This window comes from Carcharhinus amblyrhynchos, chromosome 6 (genome assembly GCF_965287045.1).
Source record: "Carcharhinus amblyrhynchos chromosome 6, sCarAmb.v2.hapA, whole genome shotgun sequence".
In the NCBI taxonomy this organism is placed as follows: Eukaryota; Metazoa; Chordata; class Chondrichthyes; order Carcharhiniformes; family Carcharhinidae; genus Carcharhinus; species Carcharhinus amblyrhynchos.
In genome coordinates this window covers 21684242-21711347 of record NC_137329.1, presented here as the reverse complement: position 1 = coordinate 21711347, position 27106 = coordinate 21684242, and the positions used below count along the sequence as shown (strand labels likewise).

The following is a 27106-nucleotide window of genomic DNA, read 5'->3' as shown; positions in this document are numbered from 1 at the left end:
GTATTCCATCCTTGTGAAGAGAAAAATTGTACCTTGACCTCGAGTTCTCGACACTTCATTAGGTTGTGGAGCGAAGGGAGAAAAGAGTTCAATTTCAATGCCGAGAAGGCAGCTGATTACAAAAGGAATTGTAACGCTTATGTGTAAAGAAGATGATGACAAAGCATTGAATAGATGACTGAATATCAGTTGGTCCACAGAAGGCAAACTACAAAAAGTCGCATTGAAAGGCAGCGGCAAATAAGCACGAGAAACTCTTAAGTAAAAATCTTGCAGTTTTATTTAGATATAAAGGCTGCTAAATATATATCACAATAATTTTATGGAAACAAAAGAACTCTATTCACTAATTTCCGTTCAACAGAGAGAGGAAAATCAAGAGAAAATAAAAGAAGCCCTCCAGCATTTATAATGCTCAACTTTAAACAAGTTAGTGGGCAATTAACTTTTTTTTGTGTGCGCGAGCGAGCTTGCTTTTATACACAGTGCAAAAAACAATAATAAAAAAAAAGACCAGCAGTTACAAGAATAAATAAGCGATAATGAAAGTGAAGGTGTGCATTTATTGTACAGCTTAGCAAAGCTCGAGTGAAGCACAGCAGGTTTTTCTTTATTACAGGGGCCGGGTTTGGCTGCGTAAAGACAGATTTCATTGAAGAATTGGCAAAAGGTGGCATCAGATACCTCTTCGAATCACAGTTCCATCCATTTCATTTGTCTGAGATTTTATTTATTTCCTAAATAACTAATCAGAGGGTTTATGGAAATCTACATCTGCAAACGTGACCATGAAATGTGTTGCCTTTGTCATTATAAGTCCATGGGTTCACCGATGTCCTCCAGGGAAGGGACACCGCCATCCTTACCCACTCTGGGCTGATAAGTAACTCCAATCCCACACCCACGTGGCTAACCATTAACTTGCCCTCTGAAGTGGCCATAGCAAGCGGCTCTGTTGCATCGAGTGGATGGACAATAAATGCCAGCCTTGCTAGTGATGCCCGCATCCAAAGATGTGAGGGTTAGGTTGATTGGTCATGAAAAATTGATCCTAGTGTCAGGGGGATTAGCAGGGTAAATATCTGGGGTACAGGAATAGGGTGGGATTGTGGTCTTGAAGGGCTGAATGGCCTCCTTCTGCACAGTAGGGATGATTCCGTGATCCCATGAAAATTGAAAGTCACTCAAAATGTTGAAAGCCCGGGTTTCAGACAGACTGTTTCGAAGGAGGCCATTTGGCCGGTAGTGCCAATGCTGGTTCTTTGAAAGAGAAGTTTGCTTGAGGAATTATGACTCTTAATAAGATTTTGTTGAGTTCTGTTAATCTGACCTGAACCTAACCTTCCTCAGGGCCTACACAAATGACACTGCATCTGTCAGTATGTGGTTGGGATATTGCATTGTGAAAAATTTGCTGGAATCGAGGGACACTATTCAAGATTTGATTTTGTAGCAATCCCACTCTTCCTGATTTTAGGAATCTTCCCAGTTTTAAGTAAGTTACTGATTAACTTTCAAGCAAACGGATTAGATCCACACTCTCTGATAGGGGAAAGTATGAGGGCATTTACTTATTCCCGGACCACTGCTACATTCTCGGGACCTAGCCTGCCCGACTCTGCGATTGTCCAAGCTCACTTTTTTTTTCTTTTTGCCGGAAGAGTGCAGGTCAGAAGAACATAACTGGGAGGTTAAATAAAACTTCCACAGCAAAAAAATACCCAGCTTGCATTAATGTCTAAACTAGACAATGTTTGTGGGTAAGGGGTTGGGGAGCGCAGTGTGGAGGAGTGCTGCAGTGTGGTGCAACTGCAGAGCAAGCGTTCAATGTGTGGAAGATAATTTAAAAAACACTACCCAATTAGATAAATTACTGTTCCTCTGGGTTTCCAATGGTTTTCTCCTCCTGTTACAGGACAGAACCTGCATCTGTCTTCTGATAAGTGAAAAGTTGAGAATTTAGTAATAGAGATGATTGATCTCCAACCACCACAGCCATCTTCTTTAGTGCCAGGTATAATTCCAAACAGTGGAGGATCCCCCTGATTCCCATTGACCCTAGTTTTGTAGGTAGTTCTCTCCTTGGTAACTGGTAGTGTAAACCATCTCTATTTAGTTCGACCTCCATCCATTCAATCATTTGGGTTCCGATGGGACTACACATGAAGTACTGTGGACAACCTTGGTCTTCATACTCAAGGCAGGGTATACTTGCCTCAGCAGAGGTGCAACATAGATTTATTCCTGGGGATCATCCTATGATGAGAAAATCAGTCGAAATGGGAATTTATTCTCTGGCAATTGGGAGAGTGATCTCATTGGAACGTATAACATTTTTAGACAATTTGACAGGTAAATATGGAGAGGTAGCCCCTGACTGGATAGTCAGGAACTGGATGGAGTCATAGTCTTAAAGGCCAAACCCTGAACCTGAGACTGAGAATAGGGGAAATGTCTTCACTCAAAGGGGTGTGAATGTTGGGAATTCTCTATCCCAGAGAGATGTGGATGGTCAATCATTGAGTATATTCAAGATTGAGACTGACAGATTTTTGGGTACGGAGGACAAGAGTGAGGGCTAGCAGAGTTGATGTAAATGTTCAGCCATGATCTTATGGAATTGCGGAGCAGGCTCTAGGGACTGTATAACCTACTGTTATTTCGTGGGTACTTAAGACAAGTGATTGCCTCAGTTGACCATCACAGAGTTCCTTCTTTGCAACTATACAGAAGAACCTGGATACAATATTAAACAAGATGGAACCTGAAGCACAGAACTCGGCAATTACCTTAAGGAGAAATCAATCTTGGATTATGTCATCGCAAGTCAATAGTACTGGTTAACCAATAGTTCATTAACTCGCCGTACCAACAGCCCTTCAATGAATGTGTTCTCCAATATCAAAAAGGCTGGCTTGCAAGAATCCATGGGTTGAACAGAGTGGCTCTGAGAGTTTCTTATTAAGTCAGATCTTAATTACAGATATAAGCAAAATGTTCTCTTTTCCACGTTTTCCTCAAACAATCAGAAGCTCAGCAGCAGCTTCCAGTCCAACTGAAATGCGGAGGACAATGTTGAGTGTTATCCCTTCATAGACATTCAACTTAGCATAGTAGATCATGGTGATGGGAAGATTTCCTGGAGATTAGGATATGCAAATCTGCTCATATACATCCAAAGGTGGCACAGTAGCACACTGGTTAGCACTGTTGCTTCATAGCGCCAAGGACCTGGATTCGGATTCCTGGCTTGGGACACTGTATGTGTGGAGTCTGCATGTTCTACCCATGTCTGCGTGGGTTCCCTCCAAGTGCTCCGGTTTCCTCCCACATTCTGAAAGATGTGCTGGTTAGATGCATTGTCCTGAACAAGCGCGAGACTGTGGTGACTAGAGGAATTTCACAGTAACTTCACTGCAGTGTTAATGTAATCCTTACTTGTGACTAATAAATAAACTTTTATTTGATAGACATTGCAGACTCTGTCTGAGCACAAGCATTTGTGGGCAGCATGGTGTCCCAGCGGTTAGCACTTCTCCCTCAAAGCACCAGGGACCTGGGTTCAATTCCAGCCTTGGGGGTGACTGTCATCTGTCTGGAGTTTGCAAATTCTCCATATTAGCATGGGTGCTCCGGTTTCCTCCCACACTCCAAAGATGTGTGGATTATGTTGATTGGTCATGCAAAATTGTCAGGGGCAGGGCAATTACATGGGGTTAAGAGGATAGGGCCTGGGTGGGGTTGTTGTTGGTGCAGGCTTGATGAGCCAAATGGTCTTCTTCTGTACAAGATAGATTCTATTTCAATGAAAATCAGAAATAACTGACTTTTCTTTGACTGCAGATTCTTATGAGGAGAGACTGTGTAGACTGTGGCAATATTCATAGGAATTCGGAAGGATGAAGGGAGATCTTTCAGAAACATATAAGATTATGAAGGAAATAGATTAAGATAGAAGCAGAGAAGTTATTTCCGCTGGCAGGTGAAACTATGGGACGTGGCCTCAAAATAAGGGGAAGATTTAGGACTGAGTTGAGGAGGAACTTCTTCACACAAAGGGTTATGAATCTGTGGAATTCCCTGCCCAGTGAAGCAGTTGAGGCTACCTCATTGAATGTTTTTAAGGCAAGGATAGATACATTTTTGAATAGTCAAGGAATTAAGGGTTATGGTGATCAGGCGGGTAAGTGGACCTGAATCCACAAAAGATCAGCCATCATCTTATTGAATGGTGGAGCAGGCTCAAGGGGCCAGGTGGCCTACTCCTGCTCCTAGTTCTTATGTTCCTATGAAAGCACGAATTAGCAAACAGAGTATGGATTAGGACTCCTCTCCAAGGACAGGTTGGTCATCCAGCTGTATTGCCAGAGCTTCAGATTTTTCAATCAAAATTCTTCCCGTCGTTGGCCAATGAAGTTTGCTTCTGAATGCTTGTTCTGGTAGCTTCCGATTCTCCATCCAGATAGCAGCACCTCAGATCATCGTCTCAAGTACAATTTCAACATTGGAGAATGACGTAAAATTCAGCAGTGTGGGCACAGTTAATATGGAAGAGGGCTGCGGCAAAATAGAGCAAGACTACTGAACTTACAGAATGGGTGCGCAGTTGGCAAACATAAATAAACGAGAGGTGGTTGGAAGAAGAAAGAGCCCATGTATTCCTTAGAAAGGAATTGTCTAAATGGAGTACGGAACAAAGATATGGGAATCCTGGCCTACAAGTACTCATATCACTAAAAGTAGCGGCACATATTATAAGGCAATGAAAAGAAAAGGCCGGAATTTTCCAACCATTCACACTTGTGGGATTTTCCCATCCCGCGGCAGTGAACAGAGATTTGGCTTGTTGTCAAATTCTCCACCTTTGCTGCAGTGGGAGTGTGGTGTGAATGGGCAGTAAGACCGCGCCCAAAGAAAGCAATGGAGTTCATTTCTAGAGGGATAGAACTAAAATACAGAGAAGTTATGACATATGAACATATACGATGTATGAAGTTATGAACTTTGATATCATTCTGGTTACCACATACTCGAAGCACGTAAATTGTTCTGGTCTCCATATTATGGAAAGGATATAGAGATATTGAAAACGGAGCAAAATAGATTTAGTAGAGGCAAATAGCATTGATGCAATGAAGGGGAAGATATGGTGTCACAGTGATTAGCACTGCTGCCTCCCAGCTCCAGGATCCCAGGTTCAATTCCGGCCTTGGGTCACTGTCTGTGTGGAGTTTGCACATTCTCCCCGTATCTGTGTGGGTTTCCTCTGGGTGCAATGGTTTCCTCCCGTACTCCAAAGATGTGCGGGTTAGGTTGATTGGCCATGCTAAATTGAACTTAGTGTCAGAGGGATTAGCAAGGCAAATGTGTGGGATTACGGGAATAGGTCCCGAGTGGGAGTGTGGTCAATACAGACACAAGGGGCCAAATGGCGTCCTCCTGCACTATAAGGATTCTATGATAAACACATGAGAGAGAAAGAAACAGAGAATATATTGATGGTGTTAGATGAAGGAGGGCAGGAAGAGGTTTGTGTGGAGGATAAACACCAACCTGTTCAATAGTATAAAGATAAAATATTGCAGATACTGGAATCTGAAACAAAAGCAGAAAATGCTGGAAAATCTCAATAGGTCTGACAGTGTCTGTGGAAAGAGAATAGAGCCTACATTTCGAGTCAGGATGATTTTTTGCCAGCCTGTTCAAGTTGGCCCGAATGGCCTAACTGTGGATAATGATGTAACAGTGTTAGGTATTAATTGTTGAGAGAGACTGGCAGCCAAAACAGCAGAGGAACCTCTTCTTTGAACCATGCTGTGGGGCTTTTAACATCTGAACTCCTGATAGCCACGAACGGCAGTAAAGGAACGTAGAAAGTATAAGAGGTTAACTTTCAAGATGGGCCGCAAGAAATCAGTTCACCGGTTCACAAAATAAGTCTCTGGCCATTCAAAGCTGAGGTTTGACTTCCTGGGTTTGTCACAGGGCTTGTGATCACCCAATATTATTAGCTGCTGGGTCATTGAGGCCCCATTCAAAGTGAGCCCCCCCCCCACTACGGAAAGCAGCCCTAAGACATTAAGATTGAAACTAGCCAGGGAACAAAAAGCCTGAGGCCTGGCAGAGAAAGTGACGTCATCTCCATAAAGGGACACTGCGCCCTTGATGATGAGGTTGAACTGTATTTCGTGCGGATTGTTTAAAAAAAATAAAGGAGCGATAGATTGGCACCTGAATAGGGTGCGGAAGAGATTCATGCTGTTAATGGATTAATTGCGGATTATTGCCAGGTTAGTCAAATAATTTTTTGTGGAAGTGCCGAATCAGAAGACAACAGGGATTATGGGTGAATAATGATCACGGTTTACCATTATCTGGACGGGGACAGATTTGATGGGCCTAAGTAAATAATATTTTCCGCATTCTCTGAGGTAATTGAACTCTCCCTCAGAACGTCCCTCTGCCCCCACTCACTTTCCCCTCATCTCATTCCCAACTACAAATATTTCAAGCTTGCATCCAGGAACACGGGGCATGATCCACCCTCTGATTTTTCTGACCCCTTTCTCACTAGGAATTGCCTTGCCCGAGTTCAGAAACCAGACAGGAGGCTCTTCAAGGACCAAGAACTCACCTGGCAGTGAATCCAGTGGCCTAATCACCAGGCCGCCGACACTCAGCTTCACCGGGCCATCGACTGCCTTCAATTCAGCAAATTAAACAGTGACAGGCTTCTGGTCTGTTCCCCGGGTAAATATTATTTTGGGATAATCACAGTAACTGGTCAAACTTTTAGCCAGGAATCTCAAAGAAGGCCGCAACTCAGAAGCAAACACTTTGCACAAAAAAGCTCATACAATAAATGGACACCTTTATCTTCATTAAAGTGTTTAGATTATGGGCTTTCTTACTTTTAGAATTGAAACACGGGGAGCAGAAGATTGAAAGGTTTGACTCAGGGCCGAGAGAAAATGCTGGCATGAAGTGGTGGATGATCCCAAAGTAGGAATACCTAAGCCAGGATTGATCCGTCTAAAATGCCTTTCTCCGCTGTAACAACCTCAGCGAGGCCCATGAGGTGGACCTCTTGGGAGTAGGAGCTCTCTGACTGAGGTAACGATTGCCTGCCCAATCAGGGAGTCTCACCCCGTGCATATAATCAGGAGTGTCAGGTCCACCCACACTCCGGATTCTGACTTTGTAGCAGAAGCACTCTTAGGAGTGGAGATGTTTCACAGAATCACAGGAAAAGTCTGTAAATGAAGGGAATCTGGTGAAGGTACACCGGCCTCTGAGGAGATACTTCATCCACTACCTCAGCACTAGCCTTGAGACACTGACTTAAAATTGGTTGGTAACTTTTCTAAAAGGGTACAGAACAGCGGGGTGTTGTCGAGGTATGGTGAGAGGGAGGGGAGAGCGAGGGGAGGAATTTCAGAAGGAATTTGTTTGGTTATAATCATCCACCTTCACTTCAAGGCCCGTGTTAGTTAAGTTGGCCTCCTCAGAAACTTCCAACGCCCAGAAATCCGAACTCAGTTGAAACCCAAAGCTGACACTTAATGACTGCGATTATTTCTTTTAACAGTTTAACCAGCAGATGCAAACAGAATTTCATAAGTTGAGCTCTCACAAAGTCACAAAGCTTCATTAATCTTATGAGAACCAATCTGTATTAACAGCACAATCGCTACGATTTGTACCAGCATTTTTACAAAAAAAAAACCAGGTCATACAAGAGAAAACATTTAACAGAATTATTATTTTTTTTCTTTTAAAGTCACACTTTCCATTAGAAAAAGACATGGCAGTTTATAGAACCTCCATCTTGGTGCAAGGAGCAATTCTCAGGAGCCTTGAGGGTTCGGAAGGTCAAAGATAATTGGCGGATTAATTGGCTGGAAGCTGACTGTACAAGTGGAGGCGTTTATATATGTGGTGTAGCCGTCTGTCATAATCCCATAACCTGTGTCGGAGAAAGGGTCACATTGGCATTAGCTCCATGAAGGCACACCCCAAATCATTATCCTGTGCTCCGTACCACAGGGGCAGCAGCACCTCCAGCCCTCTCCAAACCACTTCACACTCACCTCCCCCGAGTGAAGTCATAGAATCATACAGCGCTGAAGAGGCCCTTCGGCCCATCAGACCGCACCAACACATTAGAAACACCTGAACTCCCATCTAATCCCATCTGCCAGCACTTGGCCCATAGCCTTGAATATTATAATGTGCCAATGTTCATCCAGATGCTTTATAAAGGATGTGAGGCAACTGGCCTCTACCACCCCCCTCCTCCCCAGGTAGCGCATTTCAGACCATCAACATCCTCTGGGTTAAAAAAAGAGTTTTCCCTCACATCTCTACAGTAAAGGAGGTGGCCATTCGACCCATCGAGTCTGCACTCACTCTCCAACAGAACATCTTACCCAAGTCCCCACGCCCCCCCCCACACATAATGCCCTCCCCCATCCCCATAATTTATCTCGCTAATCCTCCTAACCTACTCATCCCAGGATGCTCTCCACTCCCTCAGTAAAGAGGTTTCTCCAGAGCTCTCGTAGAATCCAACAGTGCAGAAGGAGGCCATTTGGCCCATCGAGTCTGCACCAACCACAATTCCACTCAGGTCCTATCCCCATAACCCCCATGCATTTAACCTAGCTGATGCCCCTGACACTAAGGGCCAATTTAATATGGTCAATCCACCTAATCTGCACATCTTTGGACTGTGGGAGGAAACCAGAGCATGCGGAGGAAACCCACGCAGAGACAGAGGGAGAACGTGCAAACTCCACACAGTCACCCAAGAATGGGAATCAAAGGCAGGACCCTGAGGCAACAGTGCTAACCAGTCTGCCCCCCCCAAAAACAATGAAGAATTTGAGACCTTGAACTTTTCTGGAGTTTTCTGGGGAAGGGTGCTGCAGGTTGGGAGGTGTCACATGCAGATGCGAGGCATGATGGCACATGGATTGCTAGTGGGTGGTGTAGGTGGCAGCGAATTTGCTCCAACTGGGCATCATGTGTATCGTTCCTCCATCGGCAGCAGTGCCTTCAGCTGCCTGGGTCTTAAGCTCTGAAATTCCTCTCCAGCCATATCTACCTCTTTGTCCTTCTTTAAGACACTCCTTAAAATCCGGGGCAGGAGAGGTGGTAAAATTCCAGCCGTTGTGTAAAAACAAAGTAATTCTTCAAAGTGTTTGAGATTAATCAAACAAAGCAATGTTTGCAATGGGTTGTTTCATTGAAGGCCTCAATATGGAAACTCTGTCTATTGAACTTCAACTGATTAGTTTTAATCTTTAATTTTATCTTCCTGGGGATGAAGAAGGGTATTTTTTAGGAGCTTCCCATTTTCCCAAATACCTAAAGGAAGGGTATGATTAAAACTTTATAGAATTGCTGTAAAGTCATGCCCTTAAGCAACAAATCCATAGATGTATTGCAAGACTAATCTTGAATTGTCTCTCTTCCTACTTACACAATATGTTATGAAAGGTGCTATAATAATTAATGAATGACTTCATCCATTGTAAGTCATCAGTCCCTGATTATCACCTAAAGAGAAGTTACATTTATCTTGCTTCTCAAGGTATCCTTAGGGACTCAGTGTTCCACAACCAACAGCTTTGAGATGTGGACCAGGATTCTCCCAACAACATTCTAAGTTTCCAGTGTGTGGGAAACTGAGAGAAAATCCTGCTGGTTTCTTCAGCGTGATTTCCAGAATGAATCTCAGACACACTGTGCATCACAGAGTGCCTCAGCGTGATTCGTTCTGGAAATCTGTGGACAGGGCCTATTCCCACTGGAGAGGCCAACAGCATAGCACTGAACGGGCCACTGTGCATGCGCCGATCTGTCAGAGCTGGGATCAACCCATGTGCAGTGGACCGCATTGCCTCCCCACTTTCTGACCAGCCTGATTGCTGGCCAGCCCCGCGACCCCCCATTGCTGACCTTCCGACCCCCACACCCTCTAATTGCTGGCCTCCTGGACCTCTCCAGGCCAGCAACGCAATGGGCTGGGTGAACTCTGATCATTATTAGTTTGTCGGGAAACAGGGCCAATTGGCGCACACCGGATCTGAAAGCTAGGAAAAGTATGCCAAGCCTGAATCAAAGGCTTTGCTTACTGCAACAGTTTTGGTCCCCTTATCAGGTCCCTCCCCCCCCTATGCTGCTGGCCTCTCCAGTGGGAATAGGCACTGCCCAGTGCCCAGTGAACATGGCCAGGGTGCCAGGCTGGCACTATCAAGTTGGCACTTCCCAAGGGACACCCGCTCCCCCCCGATAAATCCCATGTGAGAAGCTACCTCAATATATGAGGCTATAGTCATTAATTCTGCTTGTCCACTGATTCATTAGACACAGCACGTCAACAGATTTTAGTCTGGAAATGACTTGGCGAGCAGTCTGTGGTTGCCTTTGTACAATAACCCCCCCAATCACTCTTTTACATGAGGAGCCACTTCATTTTAGAGTCATAGAGGATTACAGCATGGAAACAGGCCCTTCGGTCCAACTTGTCCATGCTGTCCTTTCTTTCAAATCCCTAAGCTAATCCCAATTGTCCGCATTTGGCCCATATCCCTCTATACCCATCTTACCCATGTAACTGTCTAAATGCTTTTTAAAAAATAAAATTGTACCCACCTCTACTACTACCTCTGGCAGCTTGTTCCAGACGCTCATCACCCTCTGTGTGAAAAAAATTGCCTCTCTGGACACTTTTGTATCTCTCCCCTCTCACCGTAAACCTTTGTCCTCTGGTTTTTGACTCCCCTACCTTTCGACTTTCTAGCTGATCTGTGCCCCTCATTATTTTACAGACTTCTATAAGATCACCCCAAAGCCTCCTACGCTCCTGAGAAAAAAGTCCCAGTCTATCCAGCCTCTCCTTATAGCTCAAACCATCAAGTCCTGGTAGCATCCTAATAAATCTCTTCTGCACTCTTTCTAGTTTAATAACATCCTTTCTATAATAGGGTGACCAGAACTGCACACAGTATTCCAAGTGTGGCCTTACCAATGTCTTGTACAACTTCAACAAGACGGCCCAACTCAATTTTAAGTCAGTTTCTGCCACTGTTAAAGTTCCATACAAGCGGAGCCCTGTACAACAACAACTTGTATTTATATAGCGCTTTTAATGTTGTCAAACATCTGAAACGTTATCTGACACCGAGCCACATAAGAAGCTATTTGGATAGGTAGCCTAAAGCTTGGTCAGAGAGATCGATTTTAAGAAGCGTCTGAAAATAGGAATGTGGGGATAAGAGGTTTATGGAGGCAATTCAACAGCACCTTTTCAAAGGCAATGAGAGATGGGCTGTCAATGCTAGCCTAGGCAGTGACACCCATATCTCACAAACAAATACATTTTCAAAAGGGACGCTCTTAAAGAAGGAGTGATGGAGGGTCAGTGAGATACAAGGAGGAATTGCCACTTCTTTGGAGCCAGGCAGCTGAATGTATGGGTGTCAATGGTGAAGCAATTAAAATTGGGGAGACTCAGGAGGACAAAATTGGAATGCAGAGATCTTGTGGAGTTGGCAGGTCTGGAGTGTGCAAGATCCTGGTCTGGAAACAAGAGTAAGAATTTTAAAAAATTGAGATGTTGCCAGAACAATTGTCAATGTACAACAGCATTAGTAATGCTTTTTAAACTTATGGATATAGAAACATAGAAACTAGAAGCAGGAGTAGGCCATTTGGCCCTTTGAGCCTGCTCCACCATTCATTTTGATCATGGCTGATCATCAAATTCAATATCCTGATCCCTTCTTCCTCCCCATATTCCTTGATCCCTTTAGTCCCAAGTGTTATATCTAATTCCTTCTAGAAATCGGACATCTTTTTGGCCTCAACTCCTTTCTGTGGTAATGAATTCCACACATTCACCACCCTCTGGGTGAAGAAATTTCTCCTCACCTCAGTTCTAAAAGGTTTACCGCTTATCCTCAAACAATGACTCCTAGTTCTGGACTTCCCCACCATTGGGAACATTCTTTCTGAATCTGCCCTGTGTATCCCCGTTAGGATTTTATAAGTTTTTATGAGATTCACTGGAGCTTAGAAGAGTGAGATGGTCGAACAGCTTTGAGGGCTGAATAGCCTCCTCCTGTTCCTATGTAGGTATGATGAGGTTAGACATTATCTGTGAAGAGCAGTGATCAGGTAAATGTATTTAGTGCTGGATCAATGGCTGCCTTTGGTCAATTCATGGTTGAAGGTGAATAGTCAATTCTATTCCTTTACAGCAGGCTAGGTATACAGCCCTGGGAACACAGCAGCTTGCCTTCTCCATGAACATTTGAGAAATTGGAGGTTTCCAGCTTGGCATTTTTTCCTCAAACCTTAAATATCAGATGCTGCACAAGTGATGCCTGAGAAGGAGCTCGCACATCAGCTGGCTGCTGGTCCCTGGAGCTGCTGGCTGAATCTGCCAGGCAGTTAGATCCTTCAGTATGTCCCTATGTGAAAGGGTTTGACATTTTAAGAACTAATCTCCATAACAGGAATTGCTACCAAATATATATTTGTCTGCGTGTGAGTGTATGTGCATGTGTGTGTGCACCTGTGTGTGTGTATTTGCATGCATGTATGTGTGCATATGTTCATATGTATGTGTGTCCATGTGTCTGTGTGTGCACGTATGTGTGTGTGTATGTGCGTGGGTGTGTATGCATGTGCATGTGGTGTGCTTGTGTGTATGCATGTGTATGTGTCTGTGTGCGCTTGTATGTGCATGTGTATCTGTGTGTGCATGCATATGTGTCTCTGTGCGCGCATATCTGTGTGCACATGTGTGGGCGCATGCATTTCTATGTGTGTGTGTGTTTGTGTATGATTGGAAATGCAAATGAACCTCACCACGAAGATGACATCAAACGATTAGCTGCCTACAGTCATTTGTTTCAGGACAAAGTGATTCCTCAGCACTTCCCATGTCTCTAGCGTGGAATGTAAAAGCACTCCGTCACAAAAAGACTGACTAGAATTCGAGTCACCATCACAGCAATTTGAGAAAACATTCCAATTGACATTAAACAATTACCCTGTGACAGAGTCGATTGCATTGTGTTTACAAATTAATTTTGACAAAAATCAGCCAACAGTTCAGTCCACTGTGGCAGGTTTGCCACTCCGAGCACAACTTTGAATTCTACTTTAAATATTAACTTTGATTAATTATTAACTCTGCACTCCTGCAACACTGGCCTCTTGTCCATCGCCCCATTGACTTCTCTCCGCCATTGGCAGCCGTAACCTCAGCTGCCTGGACCCCAAGCTCTGGAATTACTTCCCTGAACCTCTCCATCTCTCACCCCTCTCCATCCCTGACTAAAACTGACCTCTTTGGTCACCTGTCACAGCACCTCCATTTTGGACTCAATGGTCAGATTCTTTTTGTCTGAAGGTGCTCCAGTGAAGCTCCTCAGGATACTTTCCTGTGCTAAAGATACTATAAAATGCAAGTTGTTGTTGTTAATTTTCAGCAATGGTAATTGCTACTTGGCACTTTGTAAGGTTCCCCTTCCAGCTTTTCCATCTGGGATTTCTCACAGCAGGTACATAATGGGTGCAATCCATGGTCATCTTAATTTATACCATTCAACAGAATTTCCTTAAATGAATTCTTGGAAGACATGGAGATTAAAGTTTGTGAAAGAGTATTCCAGTCCTAATTTCTTAAAATTCATTCATGGGACACTGGCATCGCTGGCTGGCCAGCATTTATTGCCCATCCCTAATATTTGGCCAATTGCGTCTGCACCGGCTCTCCAAGTGGATTTCTGCCAGCTGCTCCGGTTTCCTCCCACAGTCCAAAAGATGTGTTGGTTGGGTGCATTGGCCATGCTAAATTCCCATATTTGCAGACATATTCCCACATTTCCAGATTCCCATATTTGCAGACCACACTAAAAGCAGGTAGGGAATCTGGTTTTAGTGTACGTTTTATCAAACCCAGGCAGTCAGCTGGACCGCTCAATTTTCCATATACCCCGATCAGCAAGTTTCCTGGTTACCTTAGGCCTTGGGCCTGGCCCACAAAATGGCTGGACAAGGGCGAACACCATAGTTACACATCCCGCCACCACTGCGACGTCCCATTCTTCTTTTCTGGGCTTCAAATCCAGCCCTTTTCCTCACGAAAACTATAACCCCTCATGACCGACCCCTCAACCAAGCGGAACAGTTGCTCTCTACTCAAACTGTCCCTACCCCTCATAATCTTATAGTTGGGTGGCACTGTGGTTATTTGTCGGTTTCGAGGCAAGCGTGACTGGAAAATTCCTCCCATAGATTTTCAAAATCTACATCCAATGGCACCCCTCACCACCTCATTCTCAACTTGGCCTTTCACCTGAGTAAATGTCAACAAGAATAAACCTGCCAGTTGAATTCTGTTCTTTTCCCTAAAAAAAAAGCACACAGTTTTATCTGTGATTTACTATTCCAAACCCCGTGTGGGGAGCCGTTCATTAGGTGAAACGTGGAACCAAGGCCCCACCAGCCCTCTCAGATGGATTCTAAAAGATTTCATGGTCACCATTCCTGAAAAATACTGAGGGGAGGGTTCTCTCCGGTGTCACTGGGGAATATGTATCCCTCAACTAAGATTACCTTGCTTCTATCGCATTGCAGTTTGTGGCCTCTTGCTGTGTGCAAATTGGCAGCTGTGTTTCCCGCATTGCTGTGTTTCTTGTGACTGGCTGGCCCATTTAACCTGGTGATGAGGAGGAATTCCTTCCCTCAGCGGGTAGTCAATCTGCAGATTTTTTAACCACAGAGAGCTGCGGAGGCTGGGTCATTAAGTCTATCCAAAGCTGAGATAGAGAGAGTTTTAATCAGTAAGGGAACCATGGGTTATGGGGATAAGGAAAGAAAGTGGAGTTGGGGATTATCACATCAGATCAGTCACGATCTGATTGTGAGATGGAGCAGACCTGATGGGCTGAATGGCCTACTTCTGTTCCTACAGATTACTACAAATAACATGTTAACTGGCTCTGAAGCACTTTACATCCTAAGCCTCTGAAAGGCACCATAGAAACGGAAGCTTTCTTTTTTTTTTAATATTACTGGGTAAGGGTTCAAGTGTCAAATAGAGTCCACTAGCCCTGTTGTCGTTTTTGTACGGTTGTCATAGTAATGAGTCAGTAATCTAGCGGCTGTGAACTCAAATGCCACTGCGGAAAGCTGCGAAGCTGGTATCTTGTGGGCACACATCAGAAAAAGGAAAGCTAGAGTCATAGCCATACAGTGCAGAGTAGGCCCTTCAGCCCATTAACTCTGCACTGACAATATCTGTCACTGAAGGTGCACCAATCCCATTTTCTTGCACTTGTCCCGTACCCCTGAAGATTACAATATTTCAAGAGCTCATCCAAATATTTTTTAAAGGTTTCCAGCCTTGACTCCCTTCCCAGGCAATGCATTCCAGATTCCCAGCACCCTCTGAGTGAAAAAGTTTTCTTTTCTCAAATCCACTTTGAATCTCTTGCCCCTCACCCAAAACTACACCCCATCGTGACCGACCCTTCAATCAAGGGGAACAGCTACTCCCCACTCACCCTGTCCATACTCCTCGTAATCTTATACTTGAGTGGCACGGTGTTTCATACTGTTGCCTCACAGCGCCAGTGACCCGGGTTCAATTCTGGCTTGCGTCACTGTCAGTGCAGAGACTGCACATTCTCCCAGTGTCTGCACGGGTTTCCTCCAGGTGCTCCGGTTTCTTCGCAAGACGTGCTGGTTAGGTGTACTGGCCATGCCAAATTCTCCCTCAGCGTACCCGAACAGACGCAGGAGTGTGGCCACTAGGGGACTTTCACAATAACTTCATTGTGGTGTTAATGTAAGCCTGTTGTGACACTAATAAACAGGTGTCTCACAATTCCAGGGACCCGGGTTCGATTCCCAGCTTGGATCACTGTCTGTGTGGAGTTTGCACATTCTCTTCGTGTCTGCATGGGTTTCCTCCAGGTGCTCCCACAGTTTGGAAGGCGTGCTGTTTAATTGCATTGGCCATGCTAAATTCTCCCTCAGTGTACCTGAACAGGCGCTGAAATGTGGCAACTAGAGGATTTTCACAGTAACTTCATTGCAGTATTAATGTAAGCCTACTTGTGACACTAATAAAGAAATTTATTTTATTTTTTAAACTTATTAATAAAGAAACTTTAAAATTTTACTTATATACAAACTGGTTATAAAAATCCCAACAAGAGAAAAAGACCTGCATTTACAGAGTGACTCTCATGACCTAAGAATGTCTTAAAGCACTTTACAACAAGTGAGGTACTCTTGGAGTGCTTTATAGGAAAAACAATGACACACAACAAGATCTCATCGACTGTAAAGCCACAATGACCAGAAAAATTGTTTTAAGGATACGGAGTGAAGGATAAATATTGGCCAGGGCATTGGGAAGAACTCCTCGGATCTTTTTCCAAACAATGTCACGTCTGACCTCACCTCAATATAGTGTCCCACTCAAAGGATGATATTTACTGATGGTGCAGCGCTCCTTCAGTGCCACGCTAGAACTGCCAGCCTAGATTATCAGCAGCGGGAATTCAATACTCATCCCTTCAACTCAGAGGTGAGAGTGCTCCCCACTGAATCATAGCTCTCACTAACACGTACGCGTAAGGCAAACAATCTGGCTGCTCCGATCTGTCGACACCAATTCCTTGCCTTAATTAACCATGAACTACAAATGGGTCTGGTAAAAAAAGGAGACACTATAAAAACGATGGGTGGCCTTGTGGCACTGTGGTTAGCACTGCTGTCTTACAGTTCCAGGGACACAGGTTCAATTCTGGCCTTGGGTGAACATAGAACATTACAGCGCAGAACAGGCCCTTCGGCCCACGATGTTGTGCCGACCAATTAAAACAGCAATGACCCTCTAACCTAAATCAATCCCTTTCCATCCATAAACCTATCCACGGATCTCTTAAACGCCCCCAAACTATGCGCATCTACAACTGCATCAGGCAGGGCATTCCAATCCCTCACCACCCTCTGGGTAAAGAACCTACCTCTGACATCCATCCTATAACTACCACCCCTTAATTTAAAGCTATGCCCCATCGTGCTAGCTTTCTCCATCCGAGGAAAAAGGCTATCACTGTCCACCCTATCGAAACCTCTCATCATCTTATATGTTTCAATAAGGTCCCTTCTTAGCCGCCTTCGTTCTAACAAAAACAACCCCAAATCCCTCAGTCTCTCCTCATAGGACCTTCCCTCCATACCGGGCAACATCCTGGTAAACCTCCTCTGCACCCTCTCCAATGCCTCCACATCCTTCCTATAATGTGGGGACCAGAACTGCACACAATACTCCAAGTGCGGACGCACCAGAGTTTTGTACAGTTGCAACATGACGTTGCGGCTCCTAAATTCAATCCCCCTACCAATAAACGCCAAGACACCGTATGCCTTCCTAACAACCTTATCTACTTGATTCCCAACTTTCAGGGATCTATGTACCCATACACCTAGATCCCTCTGTTCATCAACACTATTCAGAGTCCTACCGTTAGCCCTATACTCTACACATCTGTTATTCCCGCCAAAGTGAATTACCTCACACTTTTCCGCATTAAACTCCATCTGCCACCTCTCGGCCCAGCTCTGCAACTTGTCCAAGTCTCTCTGTAAATTATGACACCCCTCTTCACTATCTACCACTCCTCCGACTTTCGTGTCATCAGCAAATTTACTGATCCACCCAACCATACCCTCATCCAGATCATTTATAAAAATTACAAACAGCAGTGGCCCCAAAACAGATTCCTGAGGCACACCACTTGTAACCGAACTCCATGACGAATACTTTCCATCAACCACCACCCTCTGTCTCCTATCTGCTAGCCAATTCCTGATCCAATTAACTAAATCACCCCCAATCCCATACATCTGCATTTTCTGCAGAAGCATTCCATGGTGAACCTTAACAAACGCCTTACTAAAGTCCATATATACCACGTCAACTGCCTTACCCCCATCCACTTCTTTGGGCACTTTCTCAAAAAACTCAATAAGATTAGTAAGGCATGACCTACCCTTCACAAAACCGTGCTGACTATCCCCAATCAATTCATTACTCTCTAAATAACTATAAATCCTATCCCTAATAATTTTTTCGAAAACTTTGCCCACAACAGAAGTAAGACTCACCGGTCTATAATTCCCGGGGAAGTCTCTGTTCCCCTTCTTAAACAATGGGACAACATTCGCTATCCTCCAATCCTCTGGCACTATACCTGTGACCAACGAGTACCCGTGTGGAGTTTGCAAGTTCTCCCCGTATCTGCATGGATTTCCTCCGGGTGCTCCAGTTTCCTCCCAAAGTCCAAAGAGGTGGCCATTAGCTTGGCCATGTTAAATTGCCCCCTGGTGTCCTAAAATGTGTAGGCTAGATGGATTAGCCTTGGGAAATGTATGGGGTTCGGGGGGATAGGATGGGGAAGAGGACCTGGGTAAGATACTCTATCAGAGTATCTGCAATCAGTGCAGACTTGATGGGCTAAATGGCCTTTTCTACAGATTCTATGAAACAAATGCTGGCTTACCACCCTCTTGGGGGATGGGCACTAACTATGGTCTTGTCACATCCTAAGAACCATAAAAATGCAATTTGGGAATAAGAAGAGTCACCCACCCTCGTGAATTCCTCCAAAGACGTGTAGTTTTGGCCGTACTCGCCTCTGCACTGTGTTTAAGAGCTCGACGCAGCCAACTCTCTGCAACTCTTTGGGAACCCAGTCTCGAAAACCTGAAACCAAAAATGGAAATATTTACCACAGAACAGGATTCCTTTCCAATGGCACCACTGAATTAATAATGGAGTCACACTGTGCTGACCTGTTATTTATACTGGAAATGTGCTCTTTAATTAAAAGCCTGGTTGGCAGAAACTAACGGGATCTCTCATGTTAGAGGGTACACATTTTTTCCCTAAAGGAAAGGATCCTTGCACACACTGCTTTATGCATCTGTTAACATCGTGCCAAGCTGTTAAGTCCAAAAAGTATCATTGCTTTCAGCAAATTCTCAACAATCAGAAGTTTTTGCTGTTTTCATATCTTCCCTCAGAGAACAGAAGTGTTGGGATCCACAGGCCGATTAACAGTGTGATGGACTGCAATGTGCAATGCACTGGCACCACGTTGACGAATATAACACCTTGTTGACAGCACAATTAGTTAGCACTGTTGCCTCGCAGCGCCTGGGACCCAGGTTCAATTCCGGTTTGGGTGACTGTCTGTGTGGAGTTTGCACATTCTCCCTGTCTCTGCATGGGTTTCCTCTGGGTGCTCTGGTTTCCTCCCACACACTCTAAGATGTGCATGTTAGGTTGACTGGCTATGCGAACTTGCCCTTAGTGTCATCCTATGTAGAGGGTGACATAATCTATTCAGTGGGGGCAGGAGTTACCCGCCAGACACCAATGTTCCACCGGACGTCAATCCAGAATTCAGAGCTGAAGTGGCAGTCTCTATGCAGCAGAACTTTCCGGAATGCAGCTTGAAACATGCCATCATCTGACTCAGATATGGGAATGTTACCATGGAGTTAGGAGCTCTCTTTAAGCAAAAGGACAGAATGGTCTTTTCTGCTGGGTAGTTTTTTTCAGTGTTCAAAATGACTAGTTTTATTTCTCCTTTTTGTATCTCACTTTACAGGACGAGTAGAACAATCTAACAGACATGTCCCCAACGTTTCTATTAGAAGGAGCTGGCAAGAGAAATTTAAAGTCCCATCTAAGAGGTCTTCCTTTTTAATTGAAAAATGAGTGTTTTATCAGCAGATGATGTCAACATGTACTTCCAATTGTGTGATTTCTATGGGTGTGTCATTTCATTGCTAAATATGGAAACAAGATGAAGGTTTTCACAAAGAGGGCAATCCCAGTTTCACACAGCAGAGGTGTCAGTCTTGGCTCAGTTGGTAACACACAGTTGATTCTAAATCAGGAGGTCGTGGGTTCAAGTCCCATTTGAGTCCATAATCCAGACTGACGCTGTAGAAGGAGATGTGGTATTGGAACCATTATTTCTCATCTGGAACCCTGCCTGCTCTCACAGAACATCCTATGGCACTGTTTCAAAGACAGGCAATGGAGATCCCCCTCAGTGTCTAGGCCAAACTTTATCCCCCAATCAGCAGCACAAAACACAGATTATCTGGTCATTATTCCATTACCTTTTGTGGGATCTTGCAGTGCAACATTCACTTCCCAACCAATGCCTAAAATCAGTGAACTAGTCATGTGATTCACGGGGCATGATTTTCACGCTGCGCTCCGGCAGCAAGGTGGGAGAATTTGGCGCCCAGTCTCCGCTTTCTGCAGCGGGGCTGGAAAATCTTGCTGGCGTGAACGGTGATAAGATCACGGCCAGTGATTTTCGCGCTGTGCACAAATTGGCTGCAATCAGTGACCTAACTTCACTTCAGAAGTAATTCATTAGGCGGATAAACAGATGAAATAACCGTCATCGCATTGCTGTGTAAGTAATATTGACTGAGGGATTACCAGGGAAATTTGCTTCGAAAAAGTGCCACGGAATCTTTCACACCATCTGGACCTCAAGTTAAACATCTCAATTACAGGTCAGCACCTCAGACAGTGCAGCACCCCCACTTTACTGCACTGGGAGTCACAGCTGGATTATGCCTGCAAGTCTCCACTGCGGGGCACAATCTGACTGAGAGACTTAGGGTGGGATTTAATGACCTTGCTCATCCCAAAACCATAAACTCCCGCTCGAGGTCAACGGACCTTTCCACGTTCCGCTCCGATTCCTGCAGCGGGCGGGGCAGTTCAAAAGTGCTTCCCCACTGAGCGACATGCGGATTTATCATTAAAACAAAAAGCAGCTTTCACCACTTACCCAATGGTGGCCCATGAGTCATGAGAATATCGATACCCTCCGGAATTAGATTCCATTTGTCCAGCAAAGACTGGCCTCTGGGCAGGTTGAAGCCCCAGCCATTAAACCATGGTGTCCTGCAAGACAGAGCAAGCAATGGCAATAATGTGAGGTATTTGAGTAACTCCCCCACCCAGCGTGTAAGTGGGGTGTGACTGAGGGATGTCGCACAGTGAAGGTTGAGTTGGGACCCTCAGCCATCACTGAAAGCTACTGAGAAATGAAATATTAGCACAAGTCCAGACATCATGCAGGAATATTGCTTCATAAAAATGTACAACTGAACCCAAAAGTCATTATTCACCTAGACAGAGCTTAGCCAGATCAAAAAGATGAGACACAGAGGCAGAGTTAGCATCACAAGTACATTTACACTGCAATGAAGTTACTGTGAAAATCCCCTAGTCACCACACTCTGACACTGCTCGGGTACACTGAGGGAGAATTTAGTATGGCCAATGCACCTAACCAGCACATCTTTAAGACTGTGGGAGGAAACCAGAGCACTCAGAGGAAACCCATGCAGAGATGGGAAGAATGTGCAGACACTGCCCCAAGCCAGGGATTGAACCCAGGTCCCTGGCGCTGTGAGGCAGCAGAGCTAATCATTGTGCCACCACGCTACCCATTAGTCAGTACTCCAGGGAGAACTCTCCTATTTTTTTTAAATAAAGCTATGGGTTCTTCTACATCTGCCTGAGAATGTATATGAAGCATTGGGTGGGCATGTTATCTAGAAGTGTCCAACACTGTGGCACTCCCTCAGCCCTGCACCATGGTTTAGTTTCAATTGTGAGCTGAGTTTTCGGGAATGGATGAAAGAAGGTGCCTGAAAATCACTCAGCCGTGTTCTCAATCTCTGACATTGGCAATTTTGATCAACGTGGATTCCAGGCATGGGAAAGATCACCTGTCCTCAAGAGGTGGGCAGGCAATCGAGCTCCATATCTGCCCTGTTAAGCAGGGATGAAGGTCGCTGATAGGGATTTTCCTGTTGGCTTCCAGCTTCCTGATGCAATCAGCTCCATTTAACAGCCTATAGGCTGTCACCAGGGTGACAGGCTGGGTGGCCAGCACACGAAGTAGGCCTCTAGGCCCACCCAGTCTGCTTGGATGGGGATTGAAGCCACAGGCTGCCCGGGATGTTAGAAAGTATTCGGTAACAACATTGATTGGACGTAATGTGACCAATGGGAACAAGATGTAAGGGTCAGCTGACCCAGTAAACCAATTGCAGAGTGATGTAATAGTCAGCTGACCAGCTAATTCATGATAAATAAGGAACTATGTAGATTTGAGGGAGAGCTCGGAGTGGCCCAGGGCAAGGCCCCAAGTTTGGATTAATGATTCTTTATTAAACCCTTTTTTTGATTTATAAATTGGAATAAGTTTTGTTGTACTTTTATTAGCTGCATTTTGAAGAGTTCCTTCTAAAGAAACACGGGAGGAGAAATCCCCCTCCCTTAAATGGTGACCCAGCTATTTCTTAGTTTTTTTTAAGCAAAGTTTTTTTTTAAGAAAGTGACTGAAAGGTGCCCTCTCGGTTGCCTAATTCTGCAGTCGGATGCTCCTCTGAGGCTACAGGGCCTCTGGTTGCCATGGTCCCCATGCCAATACAGGTAGCACCCAGGCAAAATTCTAGGTTGGTGACCAAGTGTGAGTTTGGGGAACAGAAACAGCTCCAGCTCTTGTTTTGCACCACCCCCACCCCCCACCCCACCCCCCCCACACCCCCCCACGGGAATTTGGCCTAGATCTCTGCAGTGGGAGTTGAATCCATAACCTCTTGGCGAGTGTTACCCACTGAGCCACAGCTGACACCACTGGTAAACAGAACCTTCAGCATACCATCTGCCCCAAGTTGCTGGCATCTTCCTTTTATGTTGCCTATTGGTTTAAATTTTTGTGCTGTTCTGTTTTCTAATTTTCTCTCCTCTTGACCTTCTTTCCCAGAAGTTATTTTGCCTTGCTGATTTCCTCCTTATCTTCAAAAGCTTGCTAAAATATGAAACACTCTCTGACTGCTCCTTTGATCTATTCTCTCCACATTCCTTCGCCACGCTGCTGCCTGCTAAATGCTTTGAGGTGTTTCCTTTAAGTGAGAATCACAGGACAAATGCATTTATCTTGGCAATCTCATTCTGTCAAAACGAGTTCCTCGTAATCACATTGCAGCAAAAACAATCTACAAAAGCCAATCACCGTGACAGTCCCTCATTCTATTATATAATCTCCAAAATTGGCTGCAAGAGCAGGTTAGAGGCTAGGCGTACTGCAGCCAGTAACTCACCTCCTGACTTCCCAAAGCCTGTCCACCATCTATAAGGCACAAGTCAAGAGTGCGATGGAACACTCCCCACTTGCCCAGATGGGTGCAGCTCCAACAATACTCAAGAAGCTTGACACCATCCAGGACAAAGCAGCCCACTTGATTGGCACCATATCTACAAACATCCATTCTCTCCACCACCGACGCTTTGTAGCAGTGCTATGTATTACCTACGTGATGTACTGCAACAATACATCAAAGATCCTTAGACAACACTTTCCAAACCCATTACCACTTCCATCTAGAAGGGATAGGGTAGCAAGTACATGGGGACGCCACCACTGCAAGTTCCCCTCTAAGCCACTCACCAACTGACATGGAAAGATAGCGCCGTTTCTTTGCAATCGTTGGGTCGAACTCCTGGAATTCCCTCCCTAACGATACTGTGGGTCAACCCGCAGAACATGGATTGCAGTGTTTCAAGAAGGCAGCTCATCATCTTCTCAAGGACAACTAGGGATGGGCAATGAATGCTGGCCAGCCAGCGATATCCATTCCCACAAGTGAATAAAAAAAAATTAAAAATTGGTCTGCATCAAAACTCCACGAGGAAGTCACGGCTCCACCCAGAAACCCAGTCCCAGCAACTTCACGCACCCCCAGCCCTTCTCTACCTCTTTCACCCAACTTTCCTAAATAGCATGACAACTCATATAAGATCTCCGAACAGTTTCCACACCATCGGCTCACTTGGCGAAGGTGCTGTCTTTCCTTTGAGACAGTAAGGTGGGGTCAGGTATTTGCGCCCCTCATCTGTCCACAGACACTGCTGATGGGCAGTTGCATGCTTTGATATGAACCCAGATGTGAACACCTGGAGTGGTGACCATTCAAGTATCTAGGGTAAGCATTTCCACTGGCTTTAGGCAGGTACACGCAAATATTTGGTCATACTGGTTGGGGGAGACAAACAAAACGGTTGGGATAATGCAAAAAAGAGTGGGACATGAAGCCTTGATTTTGGAGGAAGTGGAGGGGTTGAAATAAGATTTGACGCTGAGATGTTAGTGATTGGAATGTAGGAAACGCTAATATCCTGAATAATTACTCAATGCTAATATAGGAAAGGTCCACAGTATCAGAGAATAGATACCAAAATTACGGCTTGACAATGCAGCAGTACCAAAATACCTCAAATCACAGAATTACAAAGCACAAGCGGAGGCAGTTCAGCCCATCAGAAATATACTGGCCCTTTGGTAGAGTGATGTAATTATTCTCACTCTCCTGCTCTTTCTCCAAGCCACAAAAGATTCCAGATCACAGGAACTTGCTGAAGGGAAAAAAATACTCATATCGCCTCTGGTTCTCTTTCCATTTACCTTAAATCCCTGTCAACTGGTTACTCTGGAAACGGATTCTCCAATCTATTCCATCAAAAACCATTCAAACACCTTGATCAAATCTCCACTTAATCTTCTAAGGAGATACTCTAAGGAGAACAGTTCCAACTTCTCCGGTCTCTCCACAACTGACGTCCTTTATCTTGGACTGCGGAGGTTGGGGGGTGATAAAATGGAAAACGCCATTGACAGCGGTGGAACCAGAAGATTGGCCAATGGCAGATCGCCTCCACAAAATATGTGGCAGGAGATACGGAAAATCTCTCCCAAGGTTAAGGGGTGGTTCAATGAAAGTGCAAAACCCCAAGGACTTTGAGAGTTTATACTATAAGATGTAGGAGCAGAATTAGACCCTTCGGCCCATCAAGTCTGCTCCGCCATTCGATCATGGCTGATAAGTTTCTCAACCCCATTCTCCTGCCTTTTCCTTTGATCCCCTTACCAATCAAGAACCTATCTATCTCTGTCTCAAAGACAGTCAATGACCTGGTCCCCACAACCTTCTGTGGCAATGAATTCCACAGATTCACCACCCTCTGGCTGAAGAAGTTCCTCCTCATCTCGGTTCCAAAGGGTCATCCTTTTATTCTAAGTCTGTGCCCCCGAATCCTAGTCTCTTCTACTAATGGAAACATCTTCCCCTCTATCCATGCCTTTCAGTATTCTATAAGTTTCAATGAGATTCCCCCCTCATTCTTCCAAACTCCACCCAGTACAGACCCAAAGTCTTCAAACGCTCCTCATATGTCAAGCTTTTCATTCCTGGGATCATTCTGGTGAACCTCCTCTGGACCCTTTCCAGAGCCAGCACATCCTTCCTTACATATGGAGCCCAAAATTGCTCACAATACTCCAGATGTGGTCTGACCAGAGCCTTATGAAGCCTCAGCAATACATTCTTGCTTTTGTATCCTTGAAATGAATGCTAACATTGCATTTGCCTTCGTTAGTACCAACTCAGTCTGCAAGTTAACCATACGAGAATCCTGAACTAGGACTCCTGAGTCCTTTTGTGCTTCCGATAGGTTTTATAACAGAAACTTCCCAAAAAGGATTGTGGTGCGGCATGTCCAATATTAGTTCAAAGACTGGATGAAAAAGCTGGCACTGCGTAAAGTGAGATGTAGGACAAGAGTGATCTAGTTACCCTGACACAGGTAATATTCCACTGTGCACGGCAACTGTAGTTTTTCACTGTCCAGTGCAACGTGTGTTCTCGAAACTGAGAAATTGCATTTGCACTGTGGAGCAAACGTTACTGTTCAGGTGGGGAAAAAATATTTTGCTAGTACCTTGAAGGGAATCCCACACTTTTTAAACATCATTACGTGGTTGCATTTGATACTCTGATGAAACCCAGCTATACTCCTCCACCGTCTCTGTTCACCTTTCATTGTTCCCGTGCAGCCAGCTTTCTGGGCTGGCATCCACTCCCATCAAAGATTCAGAGAATCCCCACAGTGCAAAAGGAGGCCATTCAGCCCATCGAGTCAGCACCAAACTCAATCCTACCTAGGCCCTATTCCCGTAACTCCACATACTTATCCGGCTAATCCCCCTGAGATGAGGGTCAATTTATTTTATGGCCAATTAACCAAGCCCGTGCACCTTTGAACTGTGGGGGAAACCGGAGCACCCGGAGGAAACCCACGCAGAGACGGACAGAACATGCAGACTCCACGCGGACAGTGACCCGAGCCGGGAATCGAACCCAGATCCCTGGCGCTGTGAGGCAGCAGTGCTAACCCACTGTGTCACCATGCTGCCCCAGATCACCTGCAACTGGCTGTAGCCAACAGGCACAACAGCAACAACAACTTGTATTTATACAGTGCCTTTAATGTACTAAAACAATCTCGAGGCACCTCACGAGGGTGTGATTAAAAACAAATTGTGCCACTGAGCCACCAAAGGAGATGGTAGGCCACATGATCAAACGCCTGGTGATGGTGTTTGAAGGACATGTTAGAGGCAAGAGGAGAGAGACTGAGGCAGGGAATTCCAGAGCACAGGGCCCAGGCAACTGAATGGTAGAGTGATTGAAATCAGAGGATGCTCGAGAGGCCAGAGTTAGAGGAGCACAGAGATCTCAGAAGGTTGTTGAGGAGATTACAAAGATTGTGAATAGTGAGGCCATGGAGGAGGTTGAAACCAAGGATGCAAATGGAAAGACCAAATTCTTTGACACCCCATCTACGCTGAACTAGATTATTCACAAACTAAGCATCATTTCTGGATATTGGAACAAATATATTCTCTTCATTTCAGCCCCTCCAGCTTCATGGGCACGGTGGCACAGTGGTTGGCACTGCTGCTTCACAGTGCCAGAGACGTGGATTTGATTCCCAGCTTGGGTCACGGTCTGTGTGGAATCTGCACGTTCTCCTCATGTCTACGGGGGTTTCCTCCCACGCACCAAAGATGTGTTGATTAGGTGGATTGGCCATGCTAAATTGCCCCTTAGTGTCAGGGGGACT

At 45.0% G+C, this 27106-nt stretch overlaps 1 protein-coding gene across 3 annotated transcripts in view; it reads right to left on the bottom strand.

The window, feature by feature from the left end:
- Positions 1-6236: 6236 nt before the first annotated feature.
- Positions 6237-27106, bottom strand: part of LOC145343741 (metallophosphoesterase MPPED2) — a 176427-nt gene continuing 155557 nt past the window's right edge. For all 3 annotated transcript variants that reach the window (XM_080190009.1, XM_080190010.1, XM_080190011.1), the window contains exons 5-7: positions 20919-21034; positions 18686-18799; positions 6237-7966 (exon numbers count right to left, since the gene is read on the bottom strand). In XM_080190009.1, coding sequence (XP_080046135.1) covers positions 7848-7966; positions 18686-18799; positions 20919-21034 — 349 coding nt within the window. In that variant the 3' untranslated portion in view covers positions 6237-7847. The remainder of the gene's footprint in view (positions 7967-18685; positions 18800-20918; positions 21035-27106) is intronic.